Below are 26,183 nucleotides of genomic sequence, written 5' to 3'. Positions count from 1 at the left end.
TGTCAGAAGGAAAGGCCGCGTTGGAAGCAGCTGTGAGCAAATGATACGGAAGATTAAATTAATGCTCTATGTCTAGCCACTAGCTAGGGGTGAATCCCACCTCCCACTTTCTCCGCAGCTTGGAGCGCTGAAGCGGCTGCCTCCCTCCCGGTGGGATGGTTGTCCAGCCCTCGTTGGCCAAGCAGCTGCTGAATCACAGCCACCACTGCTCTTTGTGGCTGTATCCAGCTGGGAAGGAGCATGGGGGGGGGGAGAAGAGAGAAGGAGGTCAAACAGGAGGATTTAAGGCAATCAGTAGGAGTCAGTATAAAGGAAAATAGAAGGTTAAAAATCTAGAAATTTAAGTAAGTGAAAAGATAAATGAGCCTAAAGAAGCTTTGGAAGGGAAAGCTTTTAATAGCAGGAACCACAATAACAATAATTGTCATCATTGGGGACTGAAAAATGCATCTCTCTAATCCAGCAAAATGTTGAACTTCCCTGAGTAATGCTACTAACACCTTAGTTAAGCAGTTATGCAAATGCTTGAATGATAAAGATAAATTTAAACTAAAAGCAGGAAACAGCATGTCAAAAATAAAACTGTTAATTGTTTTTTGATTTAATCCTCTGATTCTCATTACTGCTTCACTCTACAACCCACTGCGTTTTCACTGTAACTTTCAAACTTTCAAGGTGGTTGTAGAGAAGGTAGAGTTTAGTGCTTTTTTCATTTCCCCCCAGTGTGTGATTGCGCTAAATGTGTTTTTAATATTGCTTTTTACCACTTTGATTTTTTATTTTGTTGTTGTTGTTGTTCACATCAGAAAACCACAAGACAGACATTAGATATGATTTATCAGGAAGCATCTGGGGCTATGCCAGATGATTAAAAAAGAAAAAGAAAACAAGCATAACACACATGGGGGGCCTATCTAAATAAGAGTCATTGAGCTACAGTCATTAAAGAGAAGTTCTCTGTAAACTGGAGCTGGATGAGCTTACAGTAACAAAGATATCTGTGTCATTTTGTCATAGGAAAGGAGAAATGCACATAGTGATGGGGATTCCGTCCAGTATCTGAAGGGGTCCTGCAAGGCAGCCAGTCAGGGACTCAGCAATGACTTTCAAGGCCATGAATCAATAGACACTTTTATGGTTCAAGTTCTTCAAAGATCATTTCTTAAAGATCATGGGGAGATAAGATGATGAAAAATAATAGGCAGTCACAGAGGTGTCTGGGTGCACATGTGGCTAGCCAGGCAGCCAGTTGGCCAGGGATTTAAGATCGTGACCTCTGGATGACCCATGTTTCATTTGCTTGAAAGTTCAAATCTATTCTCCCTTACCTGGATCGTGAAACTGGCCACTGAAGGATTTGCAGCTTGCTGGGGCTTTTATGCTGATCTCCATGTGGGGTCACTCCATGAAGCACCTCACCCTCAGGCATGGGCACACCTACTCTGCTTGAGGAGAGGGGATGGACCTGCTCCTGCAGAGGGAATCTGTGCTATCAGAAGCCAGCTCCTCTCAAAAACAAGGAAATATTGCTTGGGTGATTTCTTTCAAAAATATGAAAATGGGAAAGTAAGATCACTTAATGCCATCCTTGCCACCATGAATTTCACATGAGCCTTGGATAGCAGAACTCTGGGAAACTAAGTGATTGTTCCAGTTCAGAAAAAGGAAGTGGATTTCTGGGAAGAAGAGGGAGGGCAAATTTGTGTCTCTTGAGATTTAACTACTACTGAAATTCAAAGCTCTCCAAGCTTCTTGCTTGTTTTCTGTAAAGTAAAATTTTAAAGTTTTCTTTATGCTTTTCCCAGTACTTTAACATCATGGAAGACAAAAACATCCAAGGACTTCTTTGTCAGAGTGCAATAAGGCACCTAATGTAATTAAATTAAACTATTACAATACTAATTACTGAAATAATAATAGTGCCCAGAAGAAGAAGAAGTAAAGTTGTAAATGCTACTCTTTCAAGAATTCTGCATGTATGCAGAGCCCATGATCAATACTGCTGTTTTCAGTGCTGCAACGCTTCATCACCCTCCTAGTGAAAAATTAGGTACCCTCTACAAAATGTGCCAAGTGACATGTGAGTCGGTCCAAGAGCTCTGAAATCCTGTCTGGAATGCCAGGGGAGTAGTTAAGCAGCTGCCTTCTTATTGTCATAAAACTTGATAGCTTTTTGCAAATACGTACAAATAATGTTTTGTTTACTTTCACTGTGAACACACATACTGCCAAAATGCTCCAACAAAGTTTGGTGCTAATTCTTTCTCATCTTCATTTCGTTGCTTATGGATTTGGCAGGAGAAGGAACAGACAGGATTTAGGACAAAACAAAAGTAGTCACAATCTCATTGTCAAACATGACAGTTTTTAAAAATAACAAAGAGTCAACATCTGAAAGTAAAAAAATGGGATTTTGTGGGACTGGAATAAAAAAGGGAGAAGGGTACTGAAATACTTTCATTCACTGTTTAAAACAATTGCTCCAAGCAGGAAACTTGGCACTAGAATCTTTTATTAAATCAGTTCAGAGGGATCTGTTTTCAACAAATGAGATAAATGTCAAGTCAAAGTCTTTAGGCACTCAAAGTGCATCACATTTTCCTTCCCCAAGAAAGCAGAACAAAAATGTGCACAAATGAAATTACTTACATATGTAAAAATCACATTCAGTTTAAATAATCTTTTCTTCCTGCCTGAATGTATCAACAGAGTATCAGAGCTTAATGTAATCTTTTAAGAGTGTGATTATTTGAGAATGTTTTGATCCCCTCTACTCCTTGTTGTTAACCTACATCACAACAAACACATAAACATGTATTTATCTGTTTAGCATCTTTATTTTAGTCACTGTAGTTCTGGGTGCTTTCCATTTGTATAAGGACAGGGACATTAGGAAAATCAATAGTAAATCTTTACAAATTTTTTTGGTCCATTTAGCAATCTCTCTCTTTTTGCTCAGTCTCTTGTCTCCCATTATGTGCTTTTCCACCTCCTGGATATCTGTTTTTCTGCTGCCTACTCTCTGTTAGTGCAGCCTAATGCTGCTATGTGCATTCATTGTGGTGGGCAGGAGGGAGGACCTGGCATGGAGACAAGGGCATGCTGCTCTCATCTGCAGCTTTTAAACTTCCATTGCTGGTTAGTTGCTTTTCTGGCAATTCAGTCCTTTGCATTTTAGTACAAACATGGCAACAATTTTAGGAACATATATTCTCTTTTCTTAAAGAAAACAGACTGAGGAGTTGCAGTTTTAGAAAATGCTAAGACACTTCTGAGTGTTGTGAAGTCAGAAACTGTGGGATAACATTGATCTCTTCATGCTGACTTAGTTCCCTGAGGATCCCAAAGTGATGCCTAAGCAGCCACAGCACATTAGAAAGTTTTTATTTCCACTGTTTTTACTGGTGTACTACCTGATTATGGCTTTGCAAGACGAGAGGAGGAGGCTACAAACAACTTAAAGAGGCAGAAGGGTGCTAAGGGAGCCTTTCGATCCCAAAGCACTGAGATTTGTAATCCTTACTCAAGCTAGGGAAGGCTATTGTCAATAGTCCCTTGATATTTAAGCTCTCCAAGCCACTGAGTCACCGGGCCTACTCATCTGAGTCATTACAGGAAAGGGGGAGTGCTGCTGTTGCACAGAGGACTTTAGCAAAGGCCAGTTTTCAGGGAATATCCCACTGAACAAATCTCCCATCTAAATGTGAAGAATGTTCAAAACTCAACAGGTAGAGCAAGAGAGAATTGGGGAGAGGATGGCAGGTGGGTAATGGAAAGCAAGGGTGAGCACAGTGGGTCAGATGACTTCTGTCTTCTCCAGGGGATGCTCAGCCAGTTTTCCATTCTTGCTTCATATGATTCACATTTTGCTCTCCCAGCACTGCTGATGGTAATCTCAAAATATCAGAGAAAGGATGAAAAGAAAGCTTGTTCCTTGCCAGGTCAGCAAGGGACAACACAAAAACATCAGCAAGGGACAACACAACTCTAGGAAAAGCTACAGGAAAGTACAGTCCTGGTGGCTCACATTCCTGATTACAGAACCGGATGGGGCCATTTAGCAAATCTTCCTAAAGGAGCTGTCTGGCAACCAGTAAGAAGGCCCAATGGTCCTGCCCACTTCTGTGCTGGGAATGTCTGGCACAGGTGTTTGTTATGTTGACCTTGCCCTCTGGTACAACAATGCTGGGTCTTGTGATGGCCTTGAAATATGGAACTCTGTCTTTTGAGGAAAAGCTCATGAAGATCTTAGAAAGCAAATCAAGAAGTTTTTCTTTCTATTACTGTCACTGAATGCTTTCTTTGAAAGATTATTTCTCCAAGAGGCAGAAGCTTTCCTTCTAGATATTTCCATTTCTCCTATAAATCTGTTAGCTCTTTTTTTGCCTTTTCCTCTGAGAGTAATGATGTTCCAGCCTGATATATCTAGGGAGGGAAAAAAAGCCTACATCAGTCTTTACCTTTTCAGAGCTTATGCAAGTGACCCTGCTTCAGCCTCCAGTCCATGTCTTCCCTGCATAGATATCAGCTGTATTCTTGGTTTAGTCCCCAGAAGATTGCAGGAAAGGTCATGATGACAGGAATTTCTCTATGATCCTTTTATTTTCCTCTCTTCTTAAAACATGCCTGTGATAATAAGGAACCTTAAGGTATTAATCTAAGCCTTAAGGTAATAATTCAAGTGTGATAGCTTTGTTTCTTCCCAAGATACGAACATTAGGCTTGTGTCCATTGCGTCAGCGCCTCACATGTTGGCTGCCAAGTAGAAGATGAGAACAGAGAGTATTAGATGTCGTGCTCCAATCTTATGAAAGCTATGGACATTTGTCCTCAAAGGGCAACTGAGATTTTTCAAGTACAGGCATCCCCAAGCAGCCAGAAAGTCATCATGACCAGGTTTGTACTTTCCGCGGTCGTGTACGTACAGGACCAGTTCAGGGACAGGGTCAGCCAAGGACGGCCTTGGACAGAGCCCATAGGATCCTGCAGGATCATTCTGGCTGGTGTAGGATTGTTTGGACATTTCTAAATACCAGAACATAGAATACTGGGATCCTTGGGTCTTTTTCCTGTGCTTTGGATGTGGTCTCCTGGTTGGTTAGGAATGTTACTTGGAAGTGTCGGTGTGGATGGATTTGGGGTCTGTTTGAACATACACCTGTTTTCTGCTGCCTGTCTCGCTTAAAAGGAACTTCCATTTCCTTTTGGTTGATATATAAATATGGAGATGTGGAGAGTCTTATCTAACAAAGTTTAGACTATCTGTGGGCTAAGAGACGGCTGTATCAAGTTAGGAAACACACCGTGTGAATAAACAGTCAGGTTCTTAATAAAGAAGTTTTATCATGGGATTAAAGCAAAGATCTTTGATGTGTAACAGACAAATACATCTGTTAAAAGGGGTAACAGAGTGAAAAAGTTTGCTCATAGGAGAAATTAGTCAGTGTTTAAACTAAAAGCCAGCTGGGGAAAAAAAAGGGTTCCTGGCAAATAAATGACTATGAAATGCTGAAGTCTAGAAATACACAATAACAGACATGGCTAAAAGAAACAATCCTGTGTCTATGTACAAAATCATGAGTTCTGACTTAAGTACCACTGCTCAGAGATTATTGAGTTGTTATGAGTAGCTCTGTGAAAATATCAGGGTCAACAGTTAGTAAAAAGGCAAATAGGAGGTACAAAATATTGGCAAGAGAATAGAAAGCAGACTACAAAACATCATTACCCTCATGTTTCAAGCCATGATTCACAATTCACTCCCATTTTGACTGCTTCAGTGCAGTTCCATTCTCTCTAGAAGAGAATCAGAGAAAGGCAGCAAAGGTGATCAAGAGAAATCTGGGAATGCATGCAGGTATGATTGACATGAGGAGGTTATATGAGGGGGAGAAGCTCTCTATTTGCCCTCTGTTTCCTGTACTCCAGGTATTTATTACCAGTTGCTGTTGGAAACAGGATACTCAGGTAACTGGAGCTGTTTGCTAGCTCTCACGCTTGATAGAATAGAATAGAATAGAATAGAATAGAATAGAATAGAATAGAATAGAATAGAATAGAATAGAATAGAATAGAATAGAATAGAATAGAATAGAATAGAATAGAATAGAATAGAATAGAATAGAATAGAATAGAATAGAATAGAATAGAATAGAATAGAATAGAATAGAATAGAATAGAATAGAATCTGGGATAAGAGAAAGCAGTTGCAACTCACGATTACTCATATGAGGAAACTTGTCCTAGATCTTGCTATATTGTGGATGTATCACTGATTTTTGCACAGAATTAAGGGCAGCAGAGTAGGCCACACCAGGGTTTCTGCTGAGGCATCAGTTACAATGAAGAGAAACAAGATGAAGTTTAGCTTGTGGACAGAAATTTCACAGAATACATTGGCAACTCTACAGAATCAGTGCTTTGGCTTGGCTCTCAAGCACACTGGCTCTTCATTCCAGCAAAGGAACAAACCTGTGTTTCATAAGATGGGTCAAATTCCTCAAAATGGACCTGGTTCAAAATATCTGCTAGTCCATGACTATGCTACATCTAAGGATTGTAGCATCTCTCCTAGACAGGATTACAGGGAATCACATTCTGATGCTTAGTGAAGGCAATTCATTGGACATTGTAAAATTGCCAGCTACCTATCAGTAATTCAGAGAAATTCAGAATCTACAGCACTGTTGTTGTAATTATTGGTAAGCATTATTTGTCACCATCAGTGATAACACCCAAGCAGAGTTAAGGAGCATCATGAATAACTATTTTGTCACACCGATATTACTAATAAAAATCAACACATTTTGGATGATTACAAGCACTGTTGAACCATGTCCTCAGCTGAGTGTTTCAGGTGTCTTATCTGCAGTTGCTGCAATCACCAATGATACCGACACCAAAGATCACGAGGAACATCAGTGGAGATGAGGATCCCACTTTGTTACCCCAGAACCACGACACTGAGAGGCCTCACTGTACTGGGGTGTCAGGGTTGCCATGTAAGGGGAAGTGGTAGAATGAGACATGATGTGTACATCAAGGCTTTCATTGGTATTGGTCTTGGATTTGGGGTAGATATGCTCACTCACGGCACAAGAATTCTGCAGGAGGGGCTCTGATGCTGGCGGGCGTGCTTTGCTAAGCAGGGAGGTTCACCTGTGGGCACCTTAGGGTTAACTCGTGGCACCACTGGAGGTTGGCAGCAGAGAAACTCAGGCAGAAGCTGAGAAGCTAATCTAAATGATGGAAATGGTGTTCTGAGAACATTATCTCTACCCAAACTAATTTTCCTTGTTTCTGAGCTTGTTCAGAGGTACCACAGCATCTCTCCAAGGCATAACATTGTATGTAGTTCTCTGATAGTACCTCCAGAAATCACATAGATGTTCTCTGTAAAAAATGGGAAGGAACTAAAGGTCCTTGCCAACACACTTTAGAGCTGACTATGTCTTAATTTATCCATGACAGAGTGTCTTACTCAGTAGGTGAGAATTTAGCTATGAGTATATTGAGTGGCAGCCAGCTTGGAGCATGAGTCTAATTTACTGTAACTCTTGCTACATTCTGTCTGATCATTATCATGCTGAACAAAATGTTTTTAAAGTGCTTTTATAGGGTTGAGTGACTTGTTCAATAATTTATACCATTTTGGAGGGATTAGAGGATGAATTTAAGTCATCAAATAATGCCATTATGGCTCAATGACTGCATTCTTTATCAGGGAAAAAAAAATCAGTTGTAATTATGCTCAAAAAGACAGAGACCCTTTATTCAGCAGTTCCCCCAAGAACAATGATATCAAAGATGCTGATAGGTCTCTCAGCTGTAAAGAGGGCTGTCCTTCTTTGTTAGGAAGGAATAGATCAGCTGCTGTCTGCTTATCTGTGTATCCATTGTGCCATTTATGCCACAGATTTTCAGTATGCCGTGCCTCTAAACGTCTGCTCCTTGCAGAAGCCAGGTATCCTTCTGCAGGCAGAGCTCTGCAAACTCTTGGGCAGCCCATAGCCCCACTCAAGGTGCTGAGACCTTTGCCTCTAAACTCAGCAGAGAATTTCTGTCTTAGTTCATGGAGCAAAGAAAAGCCTCTCTGGGGACCTTTACTTACACAGATTGCAAGGTGTCTGCCTGACCCTTATGATTCATTGAATGTTTCTTTTCCATTTTGTTTGTTTTTATTTATTTAAGCTGATATCTGCCCTGCCTAGGGAACCACTGGTACCTCAAGAAGTTTTGCTTTCCACCAGTGGAGTAAGCATTGCAAGATTTCATTGGACCCAGCTTATGTCTAATGCTCTCAGACTAGCAGTGTAACACAAAATTTTCATTTTCTCCTTAAAGATATCCAGTGAAATGATGAAATCCTGCTCACTTGACCTCTGAGCTGGCTTTTCAGACAAGCTTTTAGCAGCTTAGAAAGACTTATCTCTGAGAGGAAAATCAGGTCATGCAGTGTGTGTGGACAAAGACTAGATAACTGATTTGAGCAAGGGAAGAGAATACATTAAATCATCCCTTATCCTTGCAAAATGATTACAGTGTGTAGAAGGTGAGTGCTGGCTGGAGTAATTCCCCCAGAGGCTTTGAGAGGTGCAGGCCAGAAGTAAATATGTCTTTCCATGAGGCTGTTTGGATTTTTACTTCTCTGCACATTGCACTCCACGTCCCACACTTATTAACTTGTCTCTATGACAGAGCCTGGTCCAAAGCCCAATGGGATCTTTCCAATGCATTTGCGTTTGGCTCCTAACTTTGTTACTACAGACTTGGTGCCCATGTACTTTCTTAGTCAGATTTCTTACCATCAGATGAGAATTGTCCCATTTCAGTGTATAGTCTCATGCCCAAATTAGCCCCCCACACTCCTCCAGTCAGTAGGAGAAGAGAGGCACCTCCAGACTCATCCCATTCATTTCAGAGGCCAGGCTTGGCCAGTAACCCTCTGGAGACAACGATCTGCCTTCACTCCATAAGCAGCCAAGAGCGCCCTGGTGACAGGACTGGGTACCGAACCTTCTGATGGTGTGAAATTGGGTACCGAACCTTTTTCTGGCTCCTAGAAGGGACAGCACTCTAAGTCTTGTCCACTGCAGGTGTAGGAAAGCAAGGCCTGGTGGGCCCAGCTGTAAAGATGGCTGTCGGAATCACTCAGCTCTCTCCTGGATTCAGGCGCCGCAGCGGTTGCGACACCTAATTATCCATGTTTAGTAGGTGGTCCAAATAGGAGCCCACAGCAGAGCAGCAGATGGGGGTTGCTGCTGTCAGATTAGATTGAGATTAGATAAAGCTTAATTAACACTTTGTTTTTGTAAGATTCAACTCTGATTAGTCACACAAAAAATATTACACAGAAGCAAGGCAGAAATCAAGAGGCATAACTAACATTATTAAAAATCAAGGAAGTATTTTTATATAGCAAGACCTTGCTAGTAAGGGGTTATTCCCCCAATTTGACACCTCTTTGGTCTGGAGAACAAGATGTATGTGGAAAGAGTTCTTTGACCTACCGACCAACTACTGTGTAAATCTGCCCTTTCTAGCTCAAGCAGTCTAATTTACATAATCATACATATTTCAACATTCATTTGAGGTACTGTATGTCATTGGTTAAAACTCTCATTATTTTCCATCACTTCGAGATTTGTAATAACAAGAGGGACACATTATTTTAGAGATGTTTTATCAAGATCCCTAGTAACCTCAGTACAATTTATCAAGAGTTTTGATGTCAAACCCCACAAATATCATATCACAACTCCTTGTATCCAGTATCAAACTTCTATCATAATATTTTGAATGTTCTGAACCCATGGCTTGATGCATCAAAAGATTTTTGCCCGTCTCCTGATTCACAAAGGTATGTGAAGTCTTCTGTGTTAGAGTGTCCTTCTATTGGTTAAATCCACAAAGTCTCCTGGTAGGCTTCTCCTGCCTGTGAGTTCTAAAAACTTACCAGAAACTTTTGTGTGACCCACAGGGAAGGTCGCTTGCAGGAATAGCCTGCAAAGCAGTCATTGGACAGTTTTTCTGTGCCAAATAGTACAAACCAGTGAGCCAAGTAAATCCCATTCAAACCTTATTTTTAAGTTAAAGGAGACATGTGCTGTCTATGGCCCAAGAATGAATCCAACTTTTACTTTTTTGGATAGGAAGAAGATGTCAGAGATTAAGATTGTTTTGCTGTAGAGCAAATATGCATGTTTAGAATATCTAAAACCCAAAATAATCCAAGCTTGCAATAAAGGAAAGCTTGTCCCTTGCCCTCTATTGTTGTCCAACTGCCACGACTGTGAAGGGATGACTTCTACAGGGAATTCAAATCAAATCAAGCCAATGCCTTTTTTTTTTTCCTTACCTCTATGGTGTCTAATCAACTATTTGCAGAATGTAGTATAACTCATGTTGCTCACTTAGTTCAGCTGGTTTCTCCTTTTCCTTTCTCTCCTTGTACACACAGTTAAGTGGTCAGCTGGGTGTTTCTATTTCAGTGTTTCATCTGAGCTGTCTGGTCCAGCACAGCTCAATGGGCATTGCAGATGCCAGTGAAAGCTCTTTACTGTACTTTTTATCACCTCAGCTCTGCCATCAGACAGTGAGAAGGATACACTCTGGGCCCTAAAAAGTCTGATACCAATAAACAGGGTCTTTTCTTAGTTTATGTGTTTATTAAACCGTGTGGCTGTGACCAACCATGTAGAGATGGGGGCAAAACTTGCATCTCCCCAATGTCCCTTCAAGGGCATTGCCACAAGACAGTATTGTGTCCCCCCCAGCAAAGCCCATGGCTTGTCTGGCAGGGCAGACAGTGTGAGTATAAAAGGCTATCCAGAGCCCCCTGCTCCTTGCTCTGTGGGGTATTTATATTTGCTATATCCCAAATGTGGGAAATACCACAGCAAAATATGAGAATAATTTGACAAAGGCAATTGCGTTTGTGCTTTCCCTTGCTCAGAGAAAGAAAAAGGACAGTGATACCCTGTCCACCTGTTCTTTTTCATAAGAGAGTAAGTCTATTTGAAAGCAGGGATGCAAAACAGGTTTTTACTGCTCTTGCACAAGAATAATACAAAATGAGCAGAAGTCATCCAAGAAAGTTTTTGTTGGCACCAACCTTCCCATTCTCCGGAGTCGCACGTTATCTGATAGCTGGCATACGGCAGGCTCTGGATAGTCTGTTATTCTTTCCCACGCTGCAAGATTTGGGCAGTAAATAGCTTAAATAAATGCCAGAAGTATAATTCACTTTTTACTTCATCTGATTTAAGGAAGACTTTCCTCAGATAATTCCTCCCAGGCATGCTGTCCAAGGCAGGACTGGTCCCTGGTGGATCGAGCTATTCTGACCTCTCTAGCTGGCTCCATTTCAGCTTTTTAAAAGTTGGAGATAAAGAACAGAAGAAACAACCCATTACATCCAAGCACTGTTGCACTTTTCTTTGAGCTCAGTGAGATGCCAGGTGCTCCTTGGAGAGCCATTATATAGCATTAGTGGCCCTATGTCACCTTTGAAATAACCTTTTATTCCTGCAGCAGATAACCACCATGCCTGGTAATGCTACCAGAGGGGCAATGAGGCAGAAGATCAATTCCCATGATGGGGGTCCTGGCCAGGCAAAGAGCTGAACTCTGCAGGGCTGAAAGCAGAAGTGGATGAGCTCTGTCTAATTCTGTTACCTCTCCAAGGAAAAGAGTATTAGTACCATAAAATTGTTTGAGCTGGAAGATACCTTTGAAAATCATCTAGCCCAAGTCCCCTTCCACTAGATCACATTGCTCAGAGTCTAGTCCAACCTGACTGTTAACATTTCCAGGGCTGGGGCATTCACAGCTTCTCTGGGGAACCTGTCCCAGTGATTCACCAATCTCATATTTCTTCATTATATCTACACTGAATCTGCACTCTTATAGTTTAAAACTAGAAATCAGAATAGAGATTGCCAGTGAAGACTGAGGCAAAACGTTGTTGAGTATCTCATCATCCATTCTTACCAGTTTGCCAGTCATGTTCACTGAGAGGGTAAAGCTTTCCTTGTCTTTCCTTTTCTGGCTGACATAGCTGTACAAGCCCTTCTGGTTACTCCTTGATTCCTTGCCAAGTTCAGCTCCATCCACATTGGCCTTCCTCACCCCATCCCTACACATCTGGGAACCATTCCTCTACCTTTCCTGGCATCCCTGTTCTTGCTTCCACTACCTGTGCAGTTCTTTCTTGCCCTTTAATATGACCAGCAGGTCCTGACTCATCCGTGTTGGTCTCTTGCCTCCTTTTCCTGATTTCTTACATCTGGGGACTGAGGATTGAGAGCTCTTGTACTCTCTGGAAAGCATTCTTAAAGATCTGCCAGCTCTGTTGTGCTCCTTTGTCCCTTTATCATGGGGTCCTATTGACTAACCTTTGAATCACTGGAATTTTGCTTTCCTATAATTCAGGGTCCTGACTTTACTCTTTGCTTGACCCAGAAAAGTATTTGGAACTGCTGGGATACCTGAGAAAACCACATTGATTCCTACATCTTGAGATCATAATGAAAAATTAGTCAAATCCCAGGAGTGCTTTTCAGGAAACCTAAAAAATTTTCATTTTTTAATGAAACTGCTGTTGGTACAGACAGATGAGGGATAGGTAGATTTGTCAAACCCTCAGGCTGCTGCAGCCACTGTCACCATTTTATCACACTCATCAAGACAGTGCGAGGGGATGGCAGGAGCTCAGGGTTATGTCAATTCCTGCAAATTAACTCCCATCAAATTAAGTTGTTTTATAACAAAGACAGTGGTTGTTATAAAGAAAGGAAAGGGAAGACCACAGCTGGAGTTGTGTGATAAGGACTCATTTAAAACTGCATAGATGGGCAGTCAAATCTGCTCCGTTGAACCATGCACTGTGCACTTGCACCAGTGTCATGGGCTGTCCCAGTTGGAAAACATTTGGTTTTGTCCCACTCCCTGCTTCTGGGCCCAGTGACATTTGGCTACCAGCCCCAGATGCTGATTTTGGTTAGCACCAGTCATTGTCGTGGGACAGGTAACTGGGAATAAAGAGATCCAGTCCCACCTGAGGTGTGTCCCTTCTGCAGCTTCAGTCAGTGCAGGGAGATGCAGGTCAGAGCCATTCTTCACACGCTGCTTTTCAGTGTTGGCCACTGCGTGCCATCAGAATTTGGAGCTGTTGGTGTTACAAGGCTGATCCCAGGAGGCTCCAGTTTAAGGATGCTCATGTTCTTGCTGTGTATCCTCAGCAGGAGAGCTTTGGTCTTGGTATGTGTCTCTGACAGTCATGTAGCCCATGTTGTGCTCATTTGAATTGAAGTGTTTGGCTCCAGTGATGTGGTTTTTCTGTTGTTGTTATTGTTTTGCATGTTTAATTACATTTTCTTTATTCATTAAATATTTTGTTCAGGTTGCCTGCTCCCTCCTCCTGCAGAAAAAATGGCATTTATGTTATTTGCTTTGCTTTTTTTTTATTGCTTGAGGAAAATTTCCATATTATACCTTTTGGGGGTTTTTTGGTTTGGTTTGGTTTTTTGTTTGTTTGGGTTTTTTTTTTTTTTTTTGTGCTTGTTAATTAGAAGTGACACAAATTTGTTTAAACTGCAGGCAATTAATAGGGAGGGTGAATCATATATGCTACACCTCCTTCACTTGGTTCCATGGAATCCTAGCAGCCCAGGTCTCCACAGCAAGCTCTGGAGCATGCCTCCCTGAATGGTCTCCATGTACCCTTTGGTTTACTGTGACTGAGTAAACCAGAGTCGCTGCCAGGGGAAAACATGAGGAGAAGGCACCATGCCAAAAAAGATACATTACACCTAAGCCTGCTACCAGTGTCCTTCTTAGCACTGCTTTGTAAACTGAAGGTTGAAATGGAAACATGTGTGTATGAGAGAGTCACCTGGGAATTATCCAGCGCCTCCCCTTGCAAGATGCTTGTTACAATTGATTATGGCTTTTGTAAGAGGGCAGAAGATCATTTTTGTGAAAGATAATAAACATATGGCAGTGAGACAAGAACATTTATTAAATGAATGAGGTATACATATACACAGATAATATGTACTCCTACTAAAGATATAGACAGGTAATCACAAGCGTCTAATTCAACCAGTTTAGGAAGTTTTCACTGCCTCAGCTGGAAATTACCACTCCTTAATGGAAGCACAGAGTCTGCAAGTGTGCACATACCTTTTCCTGTAGTACGAGGCAGAACAGGTCCCTTCACACCAGCTCTCGTTCCAGCTAGAGGAGGGGCAGTTTCTTAAACCTCCCTCATTTTGTTTCCTGCAATTGTGTGATGATAAACTGAAGGGCTTGGCTCGTTGTAGTGTAGATATTGCATATTTCAGCCATTGCAAATGGTAATGCTGAATTAGAACAAATCATTATGTGTTTGGTTTTGTCCAAAACCAGATAGGAGTCTTCATCATTTGTGCTTATTGACAAACTTATTTCAGAATAAGAGCTCCATACAGAGTGCAGGATAAGTCTTTGCACTACATCAGTGGGAGCTCTCTGCTGGTCTCTCTGAACCAGGTATTTTGTCCAAAAAGTGTAAGATGAGGTCACTGCAAGCCAAGAGTGCCACTGTGCCCCTGTGGCTGGATGGAGATCTGGGAGTAAATTCTAGCCCAGTTGAAGTCAGCTGGAGTTCTGCCACTGACTTTGATGGAGCCAACATCCTTCTTCTGATGCAGACATTTCACAATAACCTCCTCTGTTGAACTTTCAACACGTGCATGTTATTTTCATTACAAATAAACAAAATATTTCTAAAATGGGCACCTTCATATATACATTATGCTAGAAGATGACATTAAAAGTTCATCATGGTGCACATGGTAAAATACTAATAATCCATCCTTGATGTCTCTGGGAAAAAATTATGATATGAACAAATCTCCTTTAGGTCCTTTTGCCTGAATATTCAGCAATCAAATGTACAGCTGAGGGTTTATTATTTTTGCAGAATGCACATGCATTCTGAATTTGCCGTGTTCAGAAATGGAGACAAGACATTCATCTGTGTGCTTGGCTTTGGGAAAAGACATCCCTGTGTGTCCCGGACACGGGCCCTGGTATAGAGCAGACAGGAAATCTGCCAGACTGCCTCGGCAGGAGGTTGCCTTCAACACGTGCAGCAAGGAACAAGAAATGTCTTAATGATTAATCACTGTCAACCTTTGTTCTCATTAAAGACTTGATTGTCAGACAAGGCTGGTAATGAGGCGCTGTTCCTGGGTCTGTTGCTATGTGATTGTGCAAGGGCTGAATCTGAGCCTTGCACCCTGCAAGATGCAGCTCCCACTTTGCCCAAGTTTAAGGAGTTGGGGTTGGTGTTCTAAGAGTGCCTGCTAGTGGCTATGGGGCTGTGCAGCTCCCTGGCAAGGGATTATGGCAGGGCTACAAATGAATCTGAAAATATGTTCACAAGGATCTTGGGCGTGAGCAGCTTCCCTGTTGGTGTTGGACAGGCAAAGTGCTGTACTAGGTTTCTATTAAGAATTGCACAAATAACTAACTATTTGTCAAAGCGAGGATTGGCTCCTTTCAGGTATTTGCTCACCCATTTTTATGTTTGAGATTGTGCACAGTGTTACCTATTTCTGAAAATAGTTATGGGGTGCACTTAAATTTCAGTGTGTTCAAAAACATGTCTTTTTAAAAGGCCTGAACTCCCTGGATTTTCCAGTGAGAGCTGTAACAGATGGGCTTGCCGAAATACTTATCCCTCTGCATGCTGAGTACCTGCTGCTTCACTTAATATCCAAACATATCCCTCCAATAGATGACCGAGACCATGAGGATGCAGAAATCAGGTGCGTGCTCCCTACTGTCAGGAGCGTTTCCAGTTTCAGCGTCTGAAGGGATTAGTCCGCATTTCTTTTTTGGGCTCCACCACTCACTTTGTTGAAGGAGTGACACAGCATTTGCTTCTTTTCCCTGGTTGGATGAAGGCACAAATATTTCTGGCAGACAGCCTGAAATTGCAATGTTAGTGTCCGTGTTTCCTTGTGTATGTGCCTTGGAAACATGGTTGGCCCTGAAATTTTTGTCCTGAGAGCTCAGATGTTCTCAGGAGAAAACCACAGAAGATAGTCCCATGTGGCTGAGCCAACTTCTTATAAACACTCCACAAAATTACTGAAAGGAACTATTTTACAGCCTTCACCCAGCTGTATCTCTGGATATTAGTCACAGCAAAACCAGCTCTTGGGATCTTGCAATATTCAGGTTTTTCAAATGCTGTTTATATATATAAAAGCAATCTTCCTGGAATGCATAAAAATATTCTCTGACAGGTATTAGCAGAAATTCAACCTATGATAGTATCTTCTGCCTGGTTAATTTGGGAGGCTTTTAGATCACTCTATACAACACCCTTAGAAAGTCACCCACTTTTGCTTGACAAATCATTGGGTGTTCACACTCACTCTTCCAGGCATCTTACTCCAGTGTGACTAGAAGCAACCAAGATGAGGAGTGCAAGGGAATGTCCCTGTCATGTAATCTGGTTCCTAACTCAGTTGTCTAAATTAAAATCCTGAAGCCTAATTATACCTGTAATAACCTAAGCCTCATCCCCCTGTATAGTGAAGGGAGAGCTGCAGCAGGCAGTTTAGAGAGACCTGAACTTGAGGAGACTCACTTTTATGCTGTGCATTCCAGATACCAAAAACGTTGAATGAGTTTGAGTTGCTCAGGAAGACACTGTTTTTCACTCCCATAAAGCTGAACAAGCAGAAAGGCAAGGGAAAATGTGCTTGGCTATGTTTCTCCCCAGTCTGTCTTACCTCCTTATACACAGAGCAGATCCTCAGCTGTTGCAGATGAGTTTAACCTCAGGAACTTCTTGGTGCTCTCACAATGTACACTGGCACAGAAAGCAGCCCTCTGCACTCCAGGCAAGAGTGGGAGTTATTCCTAAAAATATGAAAACTCTTTCGTTTTTTCACTAGAGCCGAAAGAGTTCTTACTTGACAGGCACTCTGCTGTGGTCCTGTTGGAGCTTTGTTTTCTTGTCTGAGGCAAGGACACAAGCAGGCAGAGCTTGGAGTTCAGATGACCACAAAAAGCCCAGTATTTAGCAGAAAGGGGTGTATCTGCTTCCATTAAATGCAGCAAAAAACAGGTGGCTCAGAAGAGATCTCGCAGGTACTGAGACTGGCTGTTCAGCAAAGCAGCCTGTGCTCAGCTTCCTAAAGTTGCATGAGTCAGACCAGCTCCTGTCAATAAGCCTGAGTGCTTGGCCCAGCAGCCGCAGGAGAGCCTCAGTTTGGGCTGTGGAAAGGAGCATGCCAGCTGAGGCTGTGGAGGCTCACATCAGGGGCTCACGGGGCTCTGGGCTTTGCTACCAGCCTTGCACTACTCTGAAACACTGCAGGACTTGGCTGAACCATTCTCCTTCTCTTCCTCCTCCTCCTTCTTTTCCTCCTCACCCTCTTCATCCTTCTCCTTTTCCAAGTGCTCGGTTGTCCAGGGTGGTTTGTTGTCAAACCAGAAAGCCCCCAAGAAGCTCATACTGTTGGGACAGCCCCTGGTGCCTTGAAGAAATCCACAGAGGAGCCTTTTCCCTCCCCGTCCTTACTCTAAGCCTGCAGTGAAGAGCTGCACAAGCCCATGATGCCAATCATGATGCCAAACGACTGACTCAAACTGCTTATGAGTAAGGACATCATGCATAGGTTCAGTCACCAGATGAACATGGCTTTGCACACCCTTTCCCCCAGAAGAAGCTTTTCGTAAGGCAGGCATCTGTCACTGAGCAGGCTTCCATAAATGGATCTGGAGACTCTTCCTTTCTTCTTTTAATTCTTTGTTTCTTTAAGAGAGAACTGATGCAAAAGGGGAGCAAAAGTCAGATCTGTCACTCCCAATCTGACACAGGGCACAGAATGAGTTGCCCTCCAGAGGAACAGAAAATTTCCCCATCTCCTTTTGAGGGAAAATCTGCAAGAAGCAGAAGCTCATCTTGTGGCACAGATGTCAGGGCTCCTGGCTGGGAAGCAAACAGCCTCTGTGGGCATTGTGGTTTTGTACAAAATTGACCATTATTTCCCTTCTGTCTCATCAAAAATATTCATCAGTTCAAAGCATTTCCAGGAGAAAGAGGCAAAAGGTTTGCACATCATTTTCCACCCAAATGTCCTTAAACCACTTCTGAACTAAGAATGGAGAGACATAAGCTTGCAAAAGGCGAGGAGAGGAGAGGAGAGGAGAGGAGAGGAGAGGAGAGGAGAGGAGAGGAGAGGAGAGGAGAGGAGAGGAGAGGAGAGGAGAGGAGAGGAGAGGAGAGGAGAGGAGAGGAGAGGAGAGGAGAGGAGAGGAGAGGAGAGGAGAGGAGAGGAGAGGAGAGGAGAGGAGAGGAGAGGAGAGGAGAGGAGAGGAGAGGAGAGGAGAGGAGAGGAGAGGAGAGGAGAGGAGAGGAGAGGAGAGGAGAGGAGAGGAGAGGAGAGGAGAGGAGAGGAGAGGAGAGGAGAGGAGAGGAAAAAGGGGTGAAAAGGAGGGGAAAGAAAATTCTAGTTTAGAAAGTTCATATATGTGTTAGAAGCTAAAATATCCCTTCATTTCTATAAACACAAATCATCTGCAGCAGGGATAGTGAAAGACAAACTCAGTCTTAAATGCTTTGTTTTATTGCTAATTTAAACATTTGAACGTAATGTTCTTTGTGATGCTTACGAACAAAACCGCAGTTGTGCTACCAGAAGCACAGAGAGCTCTGAGAAGCTCTCACTGTCTTTCTGCATCTCATAGGTTTTATATGTCACTGTAACATCAGATAACGTGGTGCCACACATCTGCTTTGTATGTCAAGCATCACTATGCTGAAGCTTCAGCTCTGGCAGGGCAGATGGAGTTTTGTGGTGGTTGGTGAACAATAACCCAGCCCCAGCTGGCACCAGGGATGGCCCTAAAAGTGCTGTAGGTCATTTGCAGGGCTAGAGGAATGTGGAACATGCATAAGCAGTGCCACCAAATGGGGCAGAAACTGGGGGTAAGCCCAGGAGGACAATTGTACCTGTTGGAGATGTGATGCTTCCAGCCTGTCCCTGACACCTGGCTGGCTGCAGGGATGTGCTCCCCATCATGTCACCTCCTTGGGGGAAAAGCGGATAGGTTACCTTCGTCACACAGGGAAACAGTGTGATTTCACAGTGCAGGCAAGCACTCGGGGCTCCCCTGCTGGAGGGATGCTGGGCTGCCTCTGCAGCCTGCTGGGCAGAGGTGCCCCTGGGCAAGGGGACAGGCAAGTCCCACTCCAGACTTTCCTTGGCCAGGGCTTTCTAAAGCTAAACCACCTGAACTGCAGCATGGGAACCCAGGAATGACATTAAAAAAACCCGCAGCTCTAGATGTGTACAGTTGTAGTAAAGCTGCTGCAGCAAAGCCAGGCTTAGAGCAGGATGAAACAGTTCAACAAAAGCAGGGAAACTCCAACCCAAACCTGCCCTTCGTCTCAGAGATGTCAGAAGGCATGCTTTGTCCTAGTGCAGAGGCAGAGCCCCACATCCCTGACAGCAGTGTAGCCCTTCTGCTGTCTGATTTGCAGTGATGGAAGTGCAGGGTGAGAGCAAGGCTCGATAGCACTGGTTCATGAAGGGTCAAACTGCTGTGCAGCTAGTCCCCTGATTTATTAGGAAACTGTTCTTCCTTCTCCCATTGCAAGGGGAAGATCAGCAGGCAGGAGAAGTAACACATCGTAGATTCATAGGCTCACACTGACATTTCATGAACAGTAGAGAAAGGACCAAATGCAAAAAACCCCCAACCTGGCTCCAAGTTGATGATTTACACTGTTTTCTCAGGGTCTGTTTGCCAAGCAGCTGGTGTTTTGTGCCAATGGCTATTACAGAAGAGCTTTCTTTGATAGATACTGTGAATGAATACTACACAGTTTATCTTAAAACAAACTCCCCCCCCCACACTGCTTATATGGGCTGGTAGGGAATGAGGGAAAGAAAAACTTGGGCTTTGTTGGTTTTTTATGTAGGACTGAAAGTACATTTGGGGGAGCCTGCACTATCTGTGCAAGAACACAACAGATGAATTCTATTAATGGATGGAACATGTGGCTGGGTTCAAGCTAGAGTTGTCATTTGAATATAGAAGTCAAAGCCAATTTATTGTAACATATTTTTCTTTTCAAAATATTTTAGGAAAGAAAAAAAAGTTTGCTCAACAACTTGGCAAGCAGGTCTGTTGAGAGGAGGTATTTTCTATCTTGCAGCTAACATAAGGGCTGAAAAATGTGGCAATGCCGAGCAGTCCTAGATTCCTTCTGGAACCGAAAGAAAGTGTGCAGGATATAATTGTGCAAGAGCCCAATAAATTTGAAGGGTGGGTTTGTAACACTGCCTTGGGGGCTGCAGGTGGCTCCAGAAGAAAGTCATGGTTTTTATTTCAGTAACAGTCTTCAAATACTTTATCTAACTAGCTACGCATTCATGTGGCCCCATCTAGAAGCCACGGAGTTATTTTAAAATAGAAATACCCATAACAATATTGTGCTTCTTCCATGCCAGATGGTGGAAAGATAAGTGGGATTAGTCTGTACTGAGTGTGTGTGTTACTGGGGAGGGATGCAAAAGCTAAGACGCAGGAATGAGCTTGCCAGGAGTTTGCAAAGCGCTAAACATCAGTGCTCTGTGGTCTTCCGGGCATGGGTGGGCTAGAGATAACCAATCCTTGTTTCCATGTCGCTCAGCCTGTATCTGCCCAAATGCCATGGGGACAATGGCCAGGGAGCAGAGCTTTACTAGGATAGCAGCCCAGATCCTGGCTTTGCACCTCGCCATTGAGAGAACCGCTGTGTAACAGGGAGCATCAGGCTCCCGCTGTGGGGTCTGGTGTTGCAAGGCAAAAATGCTGCTGCCTCTTAGGTTATACAGAGTTATGTGATTGGTTCTTATGGGGAATTGCAGCCAAGTGGGGTCAGAGAATGGATGTGTCTCCTGACTGTTGTGACCTCTTCAGTGTATCCCATTTCCTTTGTACCTGTGTGGCTAAGAAATATGTGGGTATCGAGTGATCCAACATAGGGTAAGTATTTTTGTGTGTGTACTGAGAAAGCTATTTCCTGCATTTGGTAAATGCCCAAGTAACAAACACTGCTGGAGCAAGTAGGCAGAAAACATATTGCTGCCAAGGGAAATAATGGCCAAGAGAAAAGGAGCAGCATACTGTCATCCCATGTACATTCTCATCTTATATGTGCATGGTTTGAGTTCTTGTGTGCCTTCCCCACTGCCCTCTAAGATGACTTTTTGCCATCCCTTCATTATGGAGCTGCACACTGGGAAGAGGAAGCATATCTAGATCCCTCCCAAAGACCAGAGAGACCCTGAAACACTCTTCAGGGCCCTTCCCAGTCACACATTTATTTTACTGAGGAAGTTGATACACTCTAAGCCTATTTAATCACGTTGCTAATGGGATTCAATTAGCAGTCTCTCAGAGATTGCTCTTGTCAGGGAGATGACGGGACGAATGAAAGCAGCACCATTCACCCCACTGTGAAGTATTAACTTGCCACCTCTGTATTTTCTAAGAATAGATGGCACATCTAGCAATAAGTCTGCAGCTTCTCGCTGCTGTTCACCAGATGGTAGGAACCAGCAGACACCGAGTTTGTTCCCTTGTGGTCAAACAAACTGCTGTACAGCCCGATGCACGTTTCCTGAAAGATCCCCAGGACAGCTCTGTTACTTCTGTTAATGTTTCCCAAGCTCCTGGTACAATATTGAGGTTTTCCACTGGAACCACCTGGCACATTTTCAGAGTCTTTCCTGAGGAACGAAGTTACTCAATCTCCTCCTAACTTTGTCAAAGCCTTTGTATTGGTCACTTGTCCTGAGTGTCTGTGGGCTGTATCCTGAACTTCAACTAATTACATAAAAAGGATGATTTCCTTTTCTTGATGCTTGTTATTATTTTCATCCTTCACGAGCCATTTCTTCTGTTTCAGGAACAACACTCTGTGGTAGGCCAGGGAGCTGGCCCCACTCCAAGCTCCAGTTCTTGCTCAAATCCAAACACTGGAAGTGGTTACATGAACTCATCCCAGCAATCATTGTTGAATCAGCAGCTGATGGAAAAGAAACAGGCTCTTCAACGGCAAATGATGGAGCAAAAACAACTCCTTCTACAGCAGCAGATGTTGGCAGAAGCTGTAAGTTTACTTATTTCTTATTTTACATGGAAATTATTGTCATAAAAACAATAGAAAAGAAAGCTAAAACAGGGAGAAGAAAGCCTCCTGAAACTTCAAGGTTGTTTTGGCAATGCCTACAATTTCAAGAGTGCACCTTGTATTTTTCAGCACTTTTCTAAGCCTTTTTTAAACCCTCTTCAATCTATGAAACAACTCAAGTGTCCAAGCTACTGCAGTTTCATTACAAGAATAGTCCAAGCATATGCTTGGTTTTGAGGCATATGAATATTGTCCGCGGTTTTCTTTGCAAGATAAACCAAGGTGCACTGCTCTGCTACTTTGACCTCAGAGGAAAGTTTATTTCTAGGATCTGTCACCCAGTCAGCAAAGTGTAAAATGCCTGTGTGTAAACAAGGATCAGGTACCTTGATTTTGAGGTTCAACACAAGTCTGTGTGCTTGGCTGGGATTGTATATGAGTCCTACTTTCTGTGGTTTTATTTCTGCATTTCTAGGTATCTGCAGCCAGTTCTCTCTCCTTTGGTATCTGAGAGACTAGTTGGGAGTTTCTGCTCATTTTAGGAGACATGGGGGATTTTATAAAGGAAATATTTCTTGACTTTTCAATTTATGCAGAAGAAAAAAGAACTTTCAAGTCAGCTCTCTGTGCTGTAGTTTTCTGTCAGAATTTTTAGCAGAACCAAAACTTAATTGCTCAAATATCTTCTATTAAATAAAATGGAAATTTAATCAGCTTGGCTTTGCTTCTGTATTGTGTACATAGAAATACACATAAAGCTTGCCTACAGTTTTTACATGAATTGCAGGGATTTCCTAGGTGTCTGTCTTCTTTACAAGGATTCAAGCTGAGCAGGATATAAAAACAAACCTTACAAATCTTAATCAGACCCCTCACTCCCATCATGAATTGTCGAAATGCCTAAATAACACAAGAAAGGCTCTTCTCCCAGTGTTTTTAAGTGCTCCTGGGAGAAGAAAATACAAACTTTTCATTAGAAGGTCCATGTGCATGCTATTTTTAGGCAGATTATCCCCAAATTACTCCAATAGCCCTGCATCATCAGCCAGGGCCTGACTCTTTCACACTGACAAGCTGGTTTGCCATTCTGGCAGCTGAACACAAAATCTGTGCACATTGCAAAAGAGGTGTGATGCCGTCCCAGCAGCTGTCCAGTAAAGGCACATGTGCACCAAACTCACAATTTCCTGCCATGGGGACACATATCCCAAGGAGCCATGTCTCATGAGTGAGCAGTAGCACTCTGGAGGCATCAAATCACACTGATGATGATCATTGATTCTGGTGCCTGCTCTTTCTAGATCTTTATGAGCACAGAGCAGTTAGTCAGATCTCAGTTCAAGGACTTGGATTTTTATCTTCCTCTCACCAGAGACATTTTGAGCCCTGCGAGCTCAAAATAAATAAAAAACAAAATTCCCAATTAATATTTTTTCTGCAGTCTTTCCCTGCTGTCCTTGCCCCAGTTCTTGTACTCCCAATGTAAGAGGAAGGACAGTCTTGCACATGTACTGGGAAGCACAGGGCAATGTTGAATGGCATGAAAACAGCCAGCCCAGCACCATCCTTGCTAAATCATGTGTCCTGCTGGTATCCCCACTGAGGAGAGCTGGGGGAGCAAAAAGCAAGGATTTTTCTGGGTTTTGTGGTCACCCCTCCAGTGTAGGAAGACAGAGTGAGGAGAGGGATGGTCATGGCTGTGGATGGGGATGACAAGCTGAAATTGGAATACACTTTGTACTGCAGTGCAGACATGGCCATTGTTCCCAGAGGCTGAGAAGAAAGGTGAACCAGACTCATACACAATGCAACCAGCAAAAAGATTTCCATATAGACTTCAGTAGGTGATGGCACAATTTCACAAGTGATTCTACTGTGCACCAGACAGGGCGAAAGGAAGAAATACTTCAGTTCTATACATAATGAGAAAAGAATGACATTGGCAAAATACAGAGCCAGGAAAGCATAAAGAAAAGCAAACTAATGTATTTCTACTCTAATCCTCTAGGAGAAAATAACTCCACAAGACCAGCTGAACAGACACTTGACAAGACCACCACCAGATTACAAAGACCAAAGAAGGAATGTGGTCAACATGCAACAAGCAAACCAATATCCTGGTAAGTAGCCATGGGCTCAATGCAACTCTTTCCTTTCTGCCTTCCATTCAGCTGGAAGAGCACCTGTAAGAGCCATGAATGCATGGGATGACTGGGGCGTGGTTTTCTGGATATCTGCTTCCATCACCACAGAGGCAGCAGATGGTGGCTGTGCTATTTCCCTTACTGTCCCGCACCACTGAGCAGTGCTGGTGTATGATCTGGTGCTTCATCCACGCTGATACCACCTCTCTCAGACATGGGGAAGGAAGGGTTGGTACCCCTCCCCTTAGCACTATCTGGGGCAGATGTGCACTGAAATACTTGATGCAGAGATGTCCTCTTGACCATGCAACCTCACTGTGTTCAGATGCTTCTCTCATATATGTGGTGCATTTTGGTTCAGAGACTGAGATGAGAACCACCCTTCCCTTCAAATGGCAATTCATGTACAGTGTGAGGAGCCTCATACAGATTTTTAAGTATCCCACATGGCACCATCATGGGTGGTACTTTTGGTCTGTCCAATCGGCTGTGGTCGTGGCCTTAGTGCTGCTCTACAAGCAGCATTTCAACAGATCAGTCAAACAGTAGAGTAAAAGCCCTTGCTTTCTGCCAGAACTGCCCAGGGCAGGAAATGCCCAACACTTCAGGACTAGTCCTTTGCTTCAGCTCTTGTGCCCTGACCACCTTGGAGAGTCCAGCTTTTGAAGCACAGGATTGCTTGTTTGGCTTTCATACAGCTCACCTTGCTGATTGGCTGAAGGCCACTCAGAGAGCAAAGGCAGAGTAAGGAAAAAATGCTGAGGAGAGAGGAGGTGGGGGAAATGCAGCAGATGGGACCAAAGCATGTTCCTTATACTGCAAAAGTGTCTGTGCATGTAAGTATAAAAAGGATCCTCTGCCTTCTAGTATATTTTTGTATGCAACATGCTAAGGAAAAAGAAAACGGTTTTGTTTGTTTGTTTTTCCATAACTGTTGGCTCTGCAGATTCAGCCAGTTATCTGAGTCTTTCCTTCTTACCTGTCCTTTTTCAGCTTCTGTTGCTGTTTCAATGATCTCTGAAGTGCAGCTTACTCACATGCCACCCCTCTGCCCAATCTGCTGGCTGTGTGGGACCCCCAGCCCGGCTCTGTAGGGATGGCCAGGACAGGCTGCTCAAGCAGCTTTCATGCACTCCTTTGCTCTGCTTACAAATTCTAGCAGTGATAAGCTTGCTGCAACCTGGAAACTGCTGCTTTCTAATGGACCTGGGTGTTAATCTTCTCCAGTAAACTGGCTCAACCATCCCAGTGTAATAGCCCATGGTGAGGGCCCTACTCACTGGCTTGATACCTCCTGTACTCACAAAATAAATGCTTTGGCAACCCCAACATTTTTCTGGGGAATCTTGGGATTTGGTGTGTTGTTTAAAGGTTTGTTCCTGGAATCAGATGATTAACTGAGACTCTTGGCTTTTACTTAAAAACAATCCATTTCTAGCCTGAGAGAGAAAATGGGAGTGAGTGCAGCCACATGTCTGAAAGGCTCCAAAGTGAGCAGATCACCATTGTAATGGGCGGCTCTTGTTGTTGTTAATCTGATGGACTCTTTGCCAGCCTTGTGGTATTTGGAGTCCCATCTCCTTGGTTTGAAACATGTGGGAATGGCAGCACTTGTCCATTCAAACCTCAAGTCCCTGCTGAGTGAGCCCCAGGAGGACGGCAGCCTTTCAGGCGAGCCTGGGAGAAAGGGCTGTTCTGGGAGCTTCCAGCTAAGCTACCAGATGGAGAGATTAGGAAACTCTTGCATAAGGGAGTAATAGTAGGGAAACTGTTCCCTTTTTCTGGGAATAGCTTTGCTCAGATCAGGGAAAAAGAAACACAAAGCTAAATAAAATTGTACAGGCTGGAGA

General features: G+C 43.2%; 1 protein-coding gene across 1 annotated transcript in view; it reads left to right on the top strand.

The window, feature by feature from the left end:
* The window catches only part of MAML2 (mastermind like transcriptional coactivator 2), a 209,759-nt gene that overhangs the window by 174,974 nt on the left and 8,602 nt on the right, over positions 1–26,183 (top strand). The window contains exons 3-4 of the mRNA XM_063394523.1: positions 21,965–22,168; positions 24,198–24,309. Coding sequence (XP_063250593.1) covers positions 21,965–22,168; positions 24,198–24,309 — 316 coding nt within the window. The remainder of the gene's footprint in view (positions 1–21,964; positions 22,169–24,197; positions 24,310–26,183) is intronic.

Source organism: Prinia subflava, chromosome 3 (assembly GCF_021018805.1).
Source record: "Prinia subflava isolate CZ2003 ecotype Zambia chromosome 3, Cam_Psub_1.2, whole genome shotgun sequence".
In the NCBI taxonomy this organism is placed as follows: Eukaryota; Metazoa; Chordata; class Aves; order Passeriformes; family Cisticolidae; genus Prinia; species Prinia subflava.
The sequence above is the reverse complement of the archived record's forward strand: the minus strand, read 5'-3'. Positions and strand labels throughout refer to the sequence as shown.